At 47.4% G+C, this 16,983-nt stretch overlaps 1 protein-coding gene across 1 annotated transcript in view; it reads right to left on the bottom strand.

Moving 5' to 3' along the window:
• Positions 1–540: 540 nt before the first annotated feature.
• The window catches only part of LOC137333462 (putative sodium-coupled neutral amino acid transporter 8), an 85,471-nt gene continuing 69,028 nt past the window's right edge, over positions 541–16,983 (bottom strand). The window contains exons 7-10 of the mRNA XM_067997612.1: positions 8,097–8,244; positions 5,711–5,910; positions 4,061–4,112; positions 541–722 (exon numbers count right to left, since the gene is read on the bottom strand). Coding sequence (XP_067853713.1) covers positions 617–722; positions 4,061–4,112; positions 5,711–5,910; positions 8,097–8,244 — 506 coding nt within the window. The 3' untranslated portion in view covers positions 541–616. The remainder of the gene's footprint in view (positions 723–4,060; positions 4,113–5,710; positions 5,911–8,096; positions 8,245–16,983) is intronic.

Below are 16,983 nucleotides of genomic sequence, written 5' to 3'. Positions count from 1 at the left end.
CACACACAGCCACACACACACACACACACACGCAGAAATACACACACACACACACACACACACACAGCCACAAACACACACCACACACACACACACACACAGAAATACACACACCACACACACACACAGAAATACACACACACACGCACACACACAGCCACAAACACACACCACACGCACACACACACAGGAATACACACACACACACACACAGCCACACACACACACACACACACACACGCAGAAATACACACACACACACACACACAGCCACAAACACACACCACACGCACACACACACAGAAATACACACACACACAGCCACAAACACACAAAGCCACAAACACACACAGCCACAAACACACACACACACACACACACATATGAAAACACACACAGCCACACACACACAGACAGAAACACACACACAGCCACACACACACACCACACACACACAGCCACAAACACACGCCACACGCACACACAGAAACACACGGACTTAGAGAGGAACAAATTTACAAAATGTAAAATGATGACGGAGTGTCTGACAGGTAACTCCATGTATTTGACTGCACTGTACACATATTGAACCCAGCTGGGATCATACTCGCAGGGTTTAGACCAGTCTCTCTATCAGCTCCATTGTGGCAGTGGCAGTACTCTGTCCAAAGATGAACACTCCACACAGGATTGTGACTGATCCCCAGGAAATAAGACAGGATCTGAGGGCAGAAAAGAAGTTCAATTAAATGGCAGCAATCAACATCAACAGCCAATGAAGTATTTGTGAAGTGTAGTCACTGTTGTAATGTAGGAAACATGGCAGCCAATTTGTGCACAGCAAGATCCCACAAACAGCAATGAGATAAATGACCTGATAATCTGGTTTTTAGTGATGAAAACAGAAAATGCTGGAAGCCCTCAAGCAGGTCAGGCAACATCTGTGGAGAGAGAATCAGAGCTGAATGAGTTCTGATCGAAGTTCACTGACCTGAAACATTAACTCTGTTTCTCTCACCACGGAGATTACCTGACCTGCCGAGTGTTTCCAGCATTTTCTGTTTTTGTTTTGTTTCAGCATCCGCAATATTTTGCTTTTGTTTTTTAGGTGTTGGTTGAGGGATAAATATTGGCCAGGAAACTGGGAGAACTCCCCTACTTGTCAAAATAATACCATGGGATATTTTACGTCGGCCTGAGAGGGCAGACAGGGCCTCGGTTAAGCGACGACACCTCAGACAGTGCAGCCCTCCCTCAGTACTACACTGGAGTATCAGTCTGGATTATATGCTCAAATCTCTGGAGTGGGACTTGAACCCATGACCTTCTGACTCAGAAGCAAGAGTGAGCCAAGGTCAGTGAAGATCTTCTGTGTCCATAGCAACAGTTTAGAGGGGCTGGCATGCTCCTGCCTCTCCTACCTCCCTGCTCCTATCCATTCTATCATAACAGTAATGCCACAAGAGCCTGTGTATAGAGTACAAAAGCAAGGACGTTATGGTAAAGCTTTATAAATGACTGTGTCCAATTCTGGGCACCAGAGTTAGAAAGGATATCAAGGGTTTTGAGAGGGTGCAGAGGGGATTAATCAGAATGATACCAGGAATGAGGGACTTCAGTTATGTGGAGAGACTGGAGAAGCTGGGATTGTTCTCCTTAGAGCAGAGAAGGTTAAGGGGAGATTTAATAGAAGTGTTCACAATTATGAAGAGTGTTGATAGAGTAAATATGGAGAAACTGTTTCCACTGACAGGAGGGTCGGTAACCAGAGGACACAGATTGAAGATAATTGGCAGTATTTTTTACGCAGCGAGTTGTTCTGATCTGGATTGCACTGCTTGAAAGGATGGTGGAAGCAGCAACATAGGAATGTAGGAACAGAAGAAGGCCTCAGGCCTGTTCTACATTCATTTAGATCATGGCTGATCTGTAACTTAACTCCATTTACCCGCCTTGGTTCCGTAACTCTTAATCCCCTTACCGAACAAAAACCTATCAACCTCAGTTTTGAAATTTTCAATTGACCCCCAGCCTGAACAGCTTTTTGGGGGCGAGAGTTCCAGATTTCCACTCCCCTTTGTGTGAAGAAGTGCTTCCTGAACGGCCTGGCTCTAATTTTAAGGTTATGTCCCCTTGTGGACTCTCCCATCAGAGGAAATAGTTTCTCTCTATCTACCCTATCAAATCCTTTAATCACCTTAAACACCTCAATTAGATCACCCCTTAATCTTCTATATTCAAGGGAATACAAGCCTCCTCTGTGCAACCTGTCCTCATAATTTAACCCTTTTAGCCCCGGTATCATTCTGATTCAATCAGCAGATTCAATAGTAACTTTCAAAAGGGGAATGGGATCTATAGTTGAAAAGGAAAAATTTGCAGGGCTTTGGGGAAAGAGCAAGGGAGTGGGATTAATTGGATAGCTCTTTCAAAGAGCCAGGACATGTACGATGGGCCGAATGGCCGCCTTCTGTGCTGTATGATTCTAAAACCACATAGGGACAGTGCAGACTGCTGCAGGGTTTGGGCCTGGGAGACGCTCGATTGCAAAAGGAAAAGTATATCGGAAGAGCTTGGAATGACTCTGTTATGGGGATGGGGGGTGTTACAGAGAATTACATAGACTTTCACAGCACAGAAACAGGCCATTCGGCCCAACAGGACTATGCTGGGGTTAATGCCTCCTCCCACCTTACTTCATCTCACCCTATCAGCATAGATAGTGGATCCCCTGCAGACATTGTGGAACTGGGTGCGTCGGTGTTACAAATTTTGGGATTTTGGGGTGGATTTTAACCTGGAGCAGGTTTCCATTGGAAAACTGCTCTGGGGAGTAAGTTCTCTGCCCACCAGAGCCGGTCTTGTCATCAGGGGTAGATTGGTGGGTCTTAGCCACCCGATGGCTTCCAGGGAAGAGGTAGGGAGGGGTTTCGGGAGGGTAAAGAGGTCAGGGCAGGGGAGGCTGAGACTGTTCTTGTGAAGCCTGGAGATCTCATGCTCCTCCTGGCTCCAAAGAGCTCATTGTTTGACTTACCTGGATGGCTCTTTCGTCTTTCCCACCAGCTGCCGACCTGCCAGCCGGGCGGGTACGTGTCTAACTACCTCATACTGGGAATGCTCCGACATGCATAGAGTTTGACTGAGAATTCCCGTTTCTGCGATTGTTACAATGGAAGAGCAGAACCGCAATAAGTGGCAGGGACGATGATTCCCGCTGGGCCTCAGGCTCCTCGCACCTTGGGGGGAGGGGGGTGATTTGTGGTGTGTGGCGTACACCGGGCGGGCAGTGGGGGCGCGATCGGGAGATCTCGAGGACGTTTTAATGGTAGGGCCTCGTTTAAACTTGACAGACATACGAACATATAAATTAAGAGCAGGAGTAGGCCATTCAGCCCCTCGAGCCTGCTCTGCCATTTGATAAGATCAAGGTTGATCTGATTGTGACCTCAACCCTACTTTCCCTACGATAACCTTTGACTCCCTTGTTAATCAGGAATCCACCTAACTCAGCCTTAAAAGTCAGACGAGCTCTGCCTTAAAGGGGAGGGCTGGTCCGATGGGGACAGTGTGGAGGGGGCAGGTAGCAGGGTTGGCGGGAGGTTAGTAAGCGGGCGGCAGCATTTTCCTCGGTGGTGTAGGGCTCATCCTGGGTCCTAAAGGATTCTCCAAAAGACCGGTGGTTTATCTCCAGCGGCCTCCAGCGGTCCTTTTACAGGACGCCTCGTTCCGCTGGGTTGTAGTCGCCTCGCGCACTGCGGGCACCGAGCGTTTACCGTTAAAATAGCTCCCAGAGTCCGATGTTACACTGTAGGACCCCCACAATTGGCATCTAGTAGCGAGGCTCCCGCCTGTCTCAGACAGGAGTCTTGGACACCTATTTCAGGCCCAAACCAAAATGGTAACGACAGCGAAGTTGGTGGGAAGTCTCCTGTCCTGATTTTAGCCTCTCTCTGCCGCACATTCCATCAATATCCAGAGGACACTTTCACTTTGCTCAGCAGTGCTAGCCCCCATTTTATAAGCAGTACATCGATGCTGATTGACACAGGTTGGAGATTACCTTACTCTGGGAGACACTGGTTCAGTTTGCATCGCGCACACTAGGCACAGGCCTGCAAAGGAGAGAAGGGAGGTGGTGAGATATAACCAGCAACTTGTCTTTATACAGCGACTTTAAAGTAGAAAAACCTCCCAAGGCGCTTCCCAGAGAGGCCAAGGACAGGTCCTTGGGGGACTCCAGAGATAACGATGCGGGGGCAGGAAGAGAAGCCATAGCAGGAGATTCTCTGGCTACGACTGGATGGGGGAGAGTGGAACCAGGTGAGGGCAGTCCCACCCAGCTGGAGGATGGTGTGATCAACCATGTCAAAGGCTGAAGAGAGGTGGAGAAGGATGAGGAGGGATAGTTTACCATGGTCACAGTCAGGGGCCGTTTCAGTGCTGTGAGAGGACAAATAGTGGAACATGTCAAACCTACAGAGAGAGGACGAATGGGTAGACATTGATTCCTTGTAGATCAGCTCTACGTTCCTCTGCAAGTCACACACCATCCTGACGTGGACATATTTCACTGTTCCTTTATCAATATCCTACCTATCACCATCAACACAAGGACTGCAGTGGTTCATGGACATGGTTCATGGACATGGTCCACCAGATGTGGCCTTGCCAGTGTTGACCACATCACCACAAAATGATACCTGGGCTTATAGGATGAAATTAGGAGGACGGGTTGCATTAGCTTGGCTTGTATTCCCTTGAGTTTAGAAGATTGAGGGGTGATCTAATCGAGGTGTGTAAAATGATAAAGGGATTTGATAGAGTAGATACAGAGAAACTGTTTGCTTTGATGGGAGACTCTAGAACAAAGGGGCATAACCTTAAAATTAGAGCTAGGCTGTTCAGGGGTGATATCAGGAAGCACTTCTTCACACAAAGGGGAGTGGAAATCTGGAACTCTCTCCCCCAAAAGTCTGTAGTTACAGGGGGTCAATTGGAGCTTTCGAGGCTGAGATCGAGAGATTTTTGTTGGGTAAGGGTATCGAGTAATATGGAGCAAAGGCGGGTAAATGGAGTTAAGATACAGATCATCCATAATCTATGAATGGTGGTACAGGTTCGAGGGGCTGAATGGTCTACTCCTGTTCTATGTTCATATCCCAATATCAAATAAAAAATAAATATTGATTCCAACAGATGGAAATTCCCAGGCAGTGACCTCTCGATATTCTGATAACCCCCCCTCCCAATCGAGACCTTGCTGACTGTTTGGTGTTTTGGAACATTGCATGCATGGTCTTGCTGAGGGGGCTCACTCTGTATCTGGCCTGTTTGGGTTCGATCCTGATGCAGGGGTGACTATTGTGTGAGGACAGGATCGAGACTCGGCCGTGATGCCTTCTCTGGTTGAATAGCCTGCTGACACTAACTCGATCACGAATGAAAATGGGTGATTGGTTGAGGTAGAGGCTGGGGAATTTCTGACACCCCTGTACCCCAGCAAGAGTCAACGTGTCAGGAGAAGGGAGTGGGGTGGGGGGTGGGGTAGAGAGTGGGGAATAAAGGAGGGCCACATCATGTTTGGTGGAGTTACATCCCTCAGGATTGTGAGCGAGGACACGGAATGGAATCACTCTCACACAAGGATGGTTCAAATCCCTGAGTCACATTAAACCCCCCACTCTGAAGAACATTCCGGAACCTTCTATACCTGGGAAAATGAAAATGAAGAAGGCACTGATCCCCCCGATGAGATTGATGACCTCACTGATGTCTGGGACAAACAGCGCTACCCCCATGGTCACCAGGACCCAGGAGGTTGTCAGCATCACCCTCAGTCTCCTCTCGTAAACCGCTGTGATCACCACATTCTGAGGTCTGTGCTTCGCCCACAGCTCCTGAATCACAGACCTGGGGAAGGAGAGAGAGAGAGACAAACAAGCTGATTTAAACAGATTCTCCCTCCACACGAACCTGCCCCAGGACCTCCTCACACACGTCCTCAGTGTGGGGCCGAGGATCTACGAGAGTGGGCTTGGACTGACGCTACAGATTAGCCAATCCATCCTCGCTCATTGGTTCCCAGGAAGTTGGCAAGGCCACATTTCAACACCCGGAGAAGGTGGAAGGCCTTGTGCTTGAGATGCTGCCATCCATCTTCACAGCGATTGGTTCAACTGAGTGGCCTCTTCAGAGGGCATTAGGAGTCAAGCACATTGCGTGGGACTGGAGTTACGTGTAGGCCCAGACCGGGTAAGGACGGCAGGTTCCCTTCCCTGAAGGACATCTGTGAGCCAGTTGGATTTTTACGAATATCTGAAAGATTTCATGGTCGTTTTGTTCTGGTGCCAGCCCATAAATTACCCGAATTATTGAATTCAATCTCACAACCTGCCTCTGTGAACCCGCGACCTTTGAGTTACTAGTCCGGTACCATAACCACGAGGCTACTGCGCTCACAGCTGGTTAAACCATCTCTAAACCCCAATCTGTACCCTCCATTATCCCCTCATGGACTATGCCTGTAGCTAACAATGTAATGATTACAGGCAACACTGATAAGGTTTCCTCTTGACACTGTTGGGTCACAATGAGACGATGTCCACGTTACCCAATTCTCCACGGGCTCCAGAAACTGCTTCAGGAACGACAGACAGAGCGGAAAGCAGCAGACTTGTGTTTGATCTGTTCATGAGTCCCGTCACTCCCTCAGCACACAGGGTTCCCAGGGAATGCCTAACCCGCATCAGTATCAAGAATAGGTTAGATACCGGGGCTTAAAGGGTTAAATTATATGGACAAGTTGCGTAAATTTGCTTCGTATTCCCTTGAGTTTAGCAGGTTGAGGGGAGATCTAATCGAGGTGTTTGAAATGATAAAGGGGATTCGGTGGGGTTGATGCAGAGAAACTATTTCCTCTGGTGGGGGAATCCAGGACAAGGGGGCATAATTAAAAATTAGAGCTGGGCCATTTAGTGGGGAAATCAGCAAACACTTTTTCCCACAAAGGGTAGTGGAAATCTGGAATCGTCTCCACCAAAAGACTACGGATGCTGGGGGTCAATTTGAATTTTCAATACTGAGGAGCATAGGAACATTAGAAACAGCAGTAGGCCATTCGGCCCTTCAGGCCTGTTCCACCATTCAAATTAGATCATGGCTGATCAGCACCTAAACTCCATTTTCCCGTCTTTACTCCATATCCCTTGATAGCTGAGATCGATGGATTTTTGTTGGGTCAGGGTATTCAGCGATATGGAGCAAAGGAGGGTAAATGGAGTTGAGGTTCAGATCAGCCAAGATCTAATTGAATGGCGGAACAGGCCTGAGGGGCTGAGTGACCTCCTCCTGTTTCTATAGGAGGGGGTCTGTGCTGTTCATCTCCTAAATTCTCCCATTTTGCTTCACCTTTATGATAACTAGTGAAGACTCTCATTCACAGAGCAAGAGTTCTGAGTCCGGGTGGGAACTGAATCAAAAGGGGGGGATTTACAATACAGTGAGGTAGATTTTTGCCCCAGGCATAAAACAGGCATCACAGATCGGGGCCCGTTATAGGATCCACCGCCCGATTTTTATTTCCAAAGACCAGGCGGGGTCTACAATGGGCGGCTGATCAGCGAGGCCAGAGTCATGCCCGGGTGACAGGTTGAAAATCTACCCCGATGGGCCTCAGGTGAACTAATCAGATTGAGTGAGTGTCTGTAGTTACCGTGGCTCAGGTCTCAGTTGTCATTAGGCCCTCCCATTCCTGGGGTTCAGTTTTTAAACATCCCCCTTTCCCAGAAACAAAAACCCCATTGCTGGACAGCACACGGACAGAGGGCAAAATTCACCAGTCGCCAGTCACATTACCGAGTGCTGGAGCTCCCTTAACCCCCTCCTGCAGTGAGGCTGGTGCCCAGAGAGTGTGATGCCCAGCTGGAGGGCACTGCCCGCCCCTGCGTCACTCTATGCCCGTGATCGAGGAGCTCTGCGACACCCCAATTAATTAATTGTATTAAAGGGGGGAATCAAAGTGATGTCAATGAGCTGGTTACCTCATGATATTCTCCTCAGTGACAGAAGTGAATGGAGATGAGAAAAACTCAACCTACCTCCCCAAATGGAGTATTATGGGATAGATGGTGATGATGGAGATCCCAAAGAGCAGCCTCCCTATTATAATGAGAACCTCATTGTTCGGGTATGACATTAGTATATCGGCTGCCACCTCCGTACCAAACGTTAAGTATCCATACATCCCTGCAACAGATCACAAAAGATATCCCGTTTACAGACTTGCTTTCACTTTTTTTAATAGAAGAATGTAATCTCAGCCCTAGATTTTACAGATTGTGACCCTTGTGTACCGGACAATTCACCAGGGATTGACGACACTCCCACAGAGCAGCAGACGCAACGGAAAAGTGTCATCATTTAAACTGGGGGCTCAGGTGGGTGGGAATGGATAAAGGTGGATGGGTTCTCCCAATATCCAGCAGTGCGGCACAGTGGGATTCAGAGTCTCGGAGGTGTCATCACCCTGAGTCAGTCGGAACAATACCCCAGCGATAGGATTGTCCGTGGTGGATTATTTATGGGATTCTTTCTTGCTGGTCACAGCGCACTCTCAGATTTTAACCCGGGGTCGAGAGTTCAGCACAGGAGCAGAGGGGCGAGCGGCAGGTTCCCTCTCAGTCGTCGATATGACGTCCCGGCCACTTTACTCCCAGGTCTCATTGGCGTAGTCCAGGTCTGACTCCCATCCAAACCCAAATGATGTGGAATGATGTGGAGGGAGGTGGGTGGGAGTGGCAGCAGGTGGTCACCGGGGACCTAAGAAAACAGTGCCTCGTATAAGATTACTGTTGGGGGAGGGGTGGGGAGTCCAAGCTGATCATTGGTTGTTGGAAGGGGAGGACCAAGGAGTCCTTGTGGGGCCTATAGCAGCACCCCTTGAGCCTTCTCACGACGGCTTAGGAACTGTGTTTACTTAATTGATTCCCCACCACTGGACTCAATATTCACCACCAGCTGCAGTGTGTACAATCCACAGCATGCCCCACAGCAACTCGCCAAAGCTTCTTCGACAGCACCTCACTCCCCTGCGACCTCCACCACCCAGAGGGAGAAGAACAGCAATGGGAACACCATCACCTCCAACTTCCTCTCCGAGTCACACACCATCCTGACTTGGAAATATATCGCTGTTCTTTCATCATCGCTGGGTCAAAATTGTGGAACTCCCAACCTAACGGCACTGTGGGAGAACCGTCACCACACGGACTGCAGCGGTTCAAGAAGGCTATCAGGAGCACAGTATTAATCGGAGACTCGGTGCTGGCCTCCTACGACTTAAGCAAGGGAATTTCAAGGGTCAGCTTGATGTGGAAGGATAGATCAGAAATGTTTTTGCTGCTTCGACATTTTGAGGAGATCAGTAAAGATTGTAATTATTGTAAATATCCTGTTTGTACCAAGTACTGATCGTTTACCTGTTTAATGTTAAATAAAATATCTGGTATCTTATACTCTTCCATTGTCCTAAGTCGAGGAGGTGACATGTCAGAATGTAATACATTCCAGTAAGACAGAGTGCTGTGGCAAATGTTCGGATTGACCCCTGTGACTCAGTAAATTTACCTAGTCGCAGACAAAGGCACACTCCAGTTCATATGGGTCATGAGATCCTCTTAAGGAAGTGGCCAGTAATACTGATTCCAAGGAGAACATCTCGTGCAAAAACCTAAAAATATCATGGAGAGGTTTAAGGAAATTCCGCACTGATGGGGTGAAATTCCACCCTGTTTGCTGGTTGTAAGACCACAACATGAGTTGAACCAGTATCAATCCAATGGGGATGGGCCCACAGCACAAAGCTGACCCTAGAGGGAGGGAGAGATATCTTTACACTAGGAAGAGACAGGTCTCCACATGAGGGGAGAGCCAGACTCCCATGTAAAGGGGTGAAAACCCCCACATGGGGGAAAGGACCAATTCATATGAGGGGGGGGGAGTAACAGAGCTCCACAGGGGGGAGGGGGTAGAGGTATTATAAAGGGGTGGGGGGAGATCGCACATGTGGGTCTGAAGCATCACACCATTCTGCACTTCTGTGGTAGAAATCCACTGATATGAAGAAGGCCATTTTATGAAATTGTTGAAATAGAAATTTAGCAGAGCAGTACACGGGTACATCATCACCATCATCTTCACCACCATTAGCACCATGATCGGCACCATCGCCATCATCTTCACCACCATTAGTACCATGATCGGCACCATCACCATCATCTTCACCACCATTAGTACCACGATCGGCACCATCGCCATCATCTTCACCACCATTAGTACCATGATCGGCACCATCACCATCATCTTCACCACCATTAGCACCATGATCGGCACCATCACCATCATCTTCACCACCATTAGCACCATGATCGGCACCATCACCACCATTAGCACCATGATCGGCACCATCACCATCATTAGCACCATGATCGGCACTATCACCATCATCTTCACCATCATTAGCACCATGATCGGCACCATCACCATCATTAGCACCATGATCGGCACCATCACCATCATCTTCACCATCATTAACACCATGATCGGCACCATCACCACCATCTTCACCATCATTAGCACTATGACAGTGGTATATGGTAGTTAGTTAATTGGTTAGCTAGATTAAACTGGTTCCTGAAACAGTAGCAGAGCAGAGCTGACTCATCTGAGTCACAAACAGGTAGAAACACAGGGGCCTGTGAGTGCAACCAGCACTGAGTGCAGCGGGCACGGAGTGAGCAACTTGAGAGTTTGGTGAGTGTGGGAGTTCGGTGAAGTGGGGGAAGGAGGTGCTGCTTTGCCTTGCTTTTCCTAACTTTTTCTGCAGCGCGGCGGCAGACCTGAGCAGCAGAAGACTGGGAGAGGGGATAAAAGGAGCAGACCTGCAACAAGAGAAAACTGCAGTGTGATGTCACAGGTGAGGCAGGTAAGTGATTGGAAGTGACTGTGGGCTAAGTTTTAAGTTAACATATAGCATATAACTAAATTTTAAAAACTAAACTTAATTTAATTAATCTAATAAATTAAACGAGGTAAATAATTTGATTAACACTAAATTAATTAATTAAATAAATAAAATAATGGGAGAACAGGAGATGTGTTGCTGCTGCAATATGTGGGAGCTTGTGGACAGTTTTGTCCAGGGCGACTACATCTCGAGGAACTTCGGCTCCGAGTTGAGGAGCTGGAGCCCGAGCTGCGGACATTGCGAGACATCAGGGAGGGAGAAAACTACCTGGACCTTTTGATCCAGGAGGCAGTCACGCCCGTTAGATTAAATACTTTAGAATTGACACGTGGTCAGGGACAGGAGGGTGTGACTGTGAGTGAGGCAGGTACGGGGATCCAGGAGGTAGTATTGCAGGAGCCTCAGTCCCTGTGCTTGTCCAATAAATTTGAGGTTCTTGCAACCCTTGTGGACAAGGGCGGGGACTGCGGGGAGGACGAGCAAACTGACCACAGCACCGTGATACAGGAAGCCGTTCAAGTGGGGGGAGTGAAAAGGAAGGTGGTTGTAGTAGGCGACAGTATAGTTAGGGGGACAGACACTGTTCTCTGCAGCCAGGAACATGAGTCCCGAAGGCTACGTTGCCTACACGGTGCCAGGGTTAAGGACATCTCCTCTGGGCTGGAGAAGAAATTGGAGTGGGAGGGGGAGGATCCAGTTGTCGTGGTCCACGTAGGTACCAACAACACAGGTAGGACTAAGAAAAAGGTTCCGCTGAGAGAGTTTGAGCAGCTAGGGACTAAATTAAAAAGCAGAACCACAAAGGTGATAATCTCAGGATTATTACCTGAGCCACAAGCAAATTGGCACAGGGTAAATCGGATCAGAGAGATGAATGCGTGGGTCAAAGATTGGTGTGGGAGAAGGGGGTTTCAATTCACGGGGCACTGGTACCAGTACTGGGGAAAGAGGGAGCTGGTCCATTGGACGGACTACACCTGAACCATGCTGGGACCAGAGTTCTAGAGAATCGAATAACGAGGGAGGTAGATAGGGCTTTAAACTAAATAAGGGGGGGGGAGGGTCCCAGTGGAGAGAAATCTAGAATGCTAAAGAGAAAGCAGTGCAGGAAAGTGACTGGGGTCAGGATAACCAGATTGTGTCAGGAAGGGACAGAGCGTACAAACAAAAGACAACAAATAGGGTCCAGGTAAAAAAAAATGATAATAAGACAAATAGGGCCATAGTACAAAAAAATGTTAAGATATCTAAAAATGTTAAAAAGACAAATCTAAAGGCACTGTATCTGAATGCCCAAAGCATTCGTAATAAGGTAGACGAGTTAACAGCGCAAATAGATGTAAACGGATATGATATAATTGCAATTACAGAGACATGGCTGCAGGGTGACCAAGGCTGGGAGCTGAATGTCCAAGAGTATTCAATATGTAAGAAGGATGGGCAAAAAGGAAAAGGAGGTGGGGCATTGTTAGTAAAGGATGAAATCAGAGCAATAGTGAGAAAGGATATTGGCTCCAAGATGTAGAATCAGTCTGGGTGGAGTTAAGAAGCACCAAGGGGCAGAAAACACTGGTGGGAGTTGTCTATAGGCCTCCAAACAGTAGTGGTAATGTAGGGGATGGTATCAAACAGGAAATTAGATATGCATGTAACAAGGGTACTACAGTAATCATGAGTGACTTTAATCTACATATAGATGGGCCAAACCAAATTAGCAATAATACTGTGGAGGATCAATTCCTGGAGTGTGTACGAGATGGTTTTTTAGACCAGTACGTTGAGGAGCCAACTAGGGAACAGGTTGGGTATTGTGGAATGAGAAGGGTTTAATTAATAATCTTATTGTGCGGGTCCTTTAGGGAAGAGCGACCATAACATGATGGAATTCTTCATTAAGATGGAAAGTGAAGTAGTCCAATCCGAAACTAGGGTCCTAAATCTAAACAAAGGAAACTATGGAGGTATGAGGAGTGAGTTGGCTATGATAGATTGGGACTCTTCTTTAAAAGGCATGATGGTGGAAAGGCAATGGCTAACATTTAAGGAACGAATGCATGAATTGCAACAATTATACATTCCTTTCTGGCGCAAAAACACAAAAGGAAAAGCGGCCCAACCATGGCTAACAAAAGAAATTAAGGATAGTATTAGATCCAAAGAGGAGTCATATAAAGTTGCCAGAAAAAGTAGCAAGCCTGAGGATTGGGAGCAGTTTAGAATTCAGCAAAAAAGGACCAAGAGATTGATTAAGAGGGGAAAATCAGAGTATGAGAGTAAACTTGCAAGGAACATAAAAGTGGACTGTAAAAGCTTCTACAAGTATGTAAAAAGAAAGATTAGTGACGACAAATATTGGTCCCTACAGTCAGAAACAGGAACATTTATAATGGGGAACAAGGAAATGACAGAGCAATTAAACAAATACTTTGGTTCTGTCTTTACGGAAGAGGACACAAATAATTTCCCAGAAATGCTGGGGATCCAAGGGATGAGTGAGAAGGAGGAATTAAAGGAAATTAGTATTAGAAAAAAAATAGTGCTGGAGGAATTAATGGGACTGAAAGACAATAAATCCCCAGGGCCTGATAATTTGAATCCCAGAGTACTAAAAGAGGTAGCCATGGAAATAATGGATGCATTGGTTGTCATCTTCCACAATTCTATAGATTATGGAATAGTTCCTGCAGGTTGAAGGGTGGCAAATGTAACCCCACTATTTAGAAAAGGAGGGAGAGGGAAAACAGGGAACAGCAGAGCGGTTAGCCTAACATCAGTAATAGGGAAAATGCTATAAAGGATGTGATAACAGGACCCTTAGAAAATATCAACGGGATTAGACAAAGTCAACATGGATTTATGAAAGGGAAATCATGTTTGACAAACCTACTGGAGTTTTTTGAGGATGTAACTGGTAGAATAGATAAGGGAGAACCCGTGGATGTGGCTTATTTGGATTTTCAGAAGTTCATTGATAAAGCCCCACATAAGAGGATGGTGTGCAAAATTAAAGCACATGGGTTTGGTGGTAATATACTGGCATGGATTGAAAATTGATCAACAGACCGGAAACAGAGAGTAGGAATAAATGGGTTTTTTTCAGGGTGGCAGGCAGTGACATCAAGGCAACATTTGACCAAGTGTGGTACCAAGGAGCACTAGTAAAATTGAAGTCAATGGGAATCAGGGGGGAAACTCTCCAGTGGCTGGAGTCATACCTAGCACAAAGGAAGATGGTAATGGTTGTTGGAGGCCAATCATCTCAGCCCCAGGGCATTGCTACAGGAGTTCCTCAGGGCAGTGTCCTAGGCCCAACCATCTTCAGCTGCTTCATCAATGACCTTCTCTCCATCATAAGGTCAGAAATGGGGATGTTCAGTTCCATTTGCAACTCCTCAGATAATGAAGCAATCCGAGCCCGCATGCAGCAAGACCTGGACAACATCCAGGCTTGGGCTCATAAGTGGCAACTAACATTCGCGCCAGACAAGTGCCAGGCAATGATCATCTCCAACAAGAGAGAGTCTAACCACCTCCCCTGGACATTCAATGGCATTACCATCACCGAATCCCCCACCATCAACATCCTGGGGGTCACCATTGACCAGAAACTTAACTGGACCAGCCACATAAATATTGTGACTACGAGAGCAGGTCAGAGGCTGGGTATTCTACAGCAAGTGACTCACCTCCTGACTCCCCAAAGCCTTTCCACCATCAACAAGGCACAAGTCAGGAGTGTGATGGAATACTCTCCACTTTCCTGGATGAGTGCAGCTCCAACAACACTCAAGAAGCTCAACACCATCCAGGACAAAGCAGCCCGCTTGATTGGCACCCCATCCACCACCCTAAACATTCACTCCCTTCACCATCGGCGCACTGTGGCTGCAGTGTGTACCATCCACAGGATGCACTGCAGCAACTCGCCAAGGCTTCTTTGACGGCACCTCCCAAACCCGCGACCTCTACCACCTAGAAGGACAAGAGCAGCAGGCACATGGGAACAACACCACCGACACGTTCCCCTCCAAGTCACACACCATTCCGACTTGGAAATATATCACCGTTCCTTCATCGTCGCTGGGTCAAAATCCTGGAACTCCCTACCTAACAGCACTGTGGGAGAACCTTCACCACACGGACTGCAGCAGTTTAAGAAGGCGGCTCACCACCACCTTCTCAAGGGCAACTAGGGATGGGCAATAAATGCCGACCTCGCCAGCGGCACCCACCTCCCATGAACGAATTTTTAAAAAGCCAGTGACTAGTGGGGTACCGCAGGGATCAATGCTTGGGCCCCAGCTATTGACAATGTATATCAATGATTTGGATGAGGAGACCAAATGTAATATTTCTGAGTTTGCTGATGACACAAAACTAGGTGGGATCGTGAGTTATGAGGAGGATGCAAAGAGGCTTCAAGGCGATTTAGACAAGTTGAATGAGTGGGCAAATAGTTGGCAGATGCAGTATAATGTTGATAAATGTGAAGTTATCCACTTTGGAATAAAAGCAGAAAGGCAGAGAATTATTTAAATGGTGATAGATTGGGAAATGTTGATGTACAAAGGGACCTGGGTGTCCTTGTACACCAGTCACTGAAAGCAAACATGCAGGTGCAGCAAGCAAATGGTATGTTGGCCTTCATTGCAAGAGAATTTGAGTACAGTAGCAAGGATGTCTTACTGCAGTTATATAGGGCCTTGGTGAGACCACACCTGGAGCATTGTGTGCGGTTTTGGTCTCCTTACCTAAGAAAGGATATACTTGCCATAGAGGGAGTGCAGTGAAGGTTCACCAGACTGAATCCTGGGATGGCAGGACTGTCGTATGAGGAGAGATTGGGTCGACTCGGCCTGTATTCACTCGAGTTTAGAAGAATGAGAGGTGATCTCATTGAAACATATAAAATTCTGACAGGGTGAGACAGACTGGATGCAGGGAGGATGTTTCCCCTGGCTGGGGGGGTCCAGAACGAGGGGTCACAATCTCAGGATACGGGGTAGGACATTTAGGACTGAGATGAGGAGAAATTTATTCACTCAGAGGGTGGTGAACCTGTGGAATTCTCTACCACAGAAGGCTGTTGAGGCCAAGTCACTGAATATATTTAAGAAGGAGCTGGATAGATTTCTAGACACAAAATGCATCAAGGGGTATGGGGAGAGAGCGGGAATATGGTATTGAGACGGAGGATCAGCCATGATCACATTGAATGGCGGAGCTGGCTCGAAGGGCCGAATGGCCTACTCCTGTTCCTATTTTCTATGTTTCTATGATCGGCACCATGACCATCATCTTCACCACCATTAGCACCATGAGCGGTACAATCACCATCATCTTCACCACCATTAGCATCATGATCGGTACAATCACCATCATCTTCACCACCATTAGCACCATGATCGGCACCATGACCATCATCTTCACCACCATTAGCACCATGATCGGCACCATGACCATCATCTTCACCACCATTAGCACCATGATCGGCACCATGACCATCATCTTCACCACCATTAGCACCATGATCGGCACCATGACCATCATCTTCACCACCATTAGCACCATGAGCGGTACAATCACCATCATCTTCACCACCATTAGCATCATGATCGGTACAATCACCATCATCTTCACCACCATTAGCACCATGATCGGCACCATGACCATCATCTTCACCACCATTAGCACCATGATCGGCACCATGACCATCATCTTCACCACCATTAGCACCATGATCGGCACCATGACCATCATCTTCACCACCATTAGCACCATGATCGGCACCATGACCATCATCTTCACCACCATTAGCACCATGATCGGCACCATGACCATCATCTTCACCACCATTAGCACTATGATTGGCACCATCACCATCACTTTCACCACCATTTGCATCATGAACATCACCATCAGTACGACCATTGCCATCAATGTCACCATCACTTTTACCT

The sequence above is a fragment of the Heptranchias perlo genome, chromosome 16 (assembly GCF_035084215.1).
Source record: "Heptranchias perlo isolate sHepPer1 chromosome 16, sHepPer1.hap1, whole genome shotgun sequence".
In the NCBI taxonomy this organism is placed as follows: domain Eukaryota; kingdom Metazoa; phylum Chordata; class Chondrichthyes; order Hexanchiformes; family Hexanchidae; genus Heptranchias; species Heptranchias perlo.
This window is presented reverse-complemented; position numbering and strand designations above follow the sequence as displayed.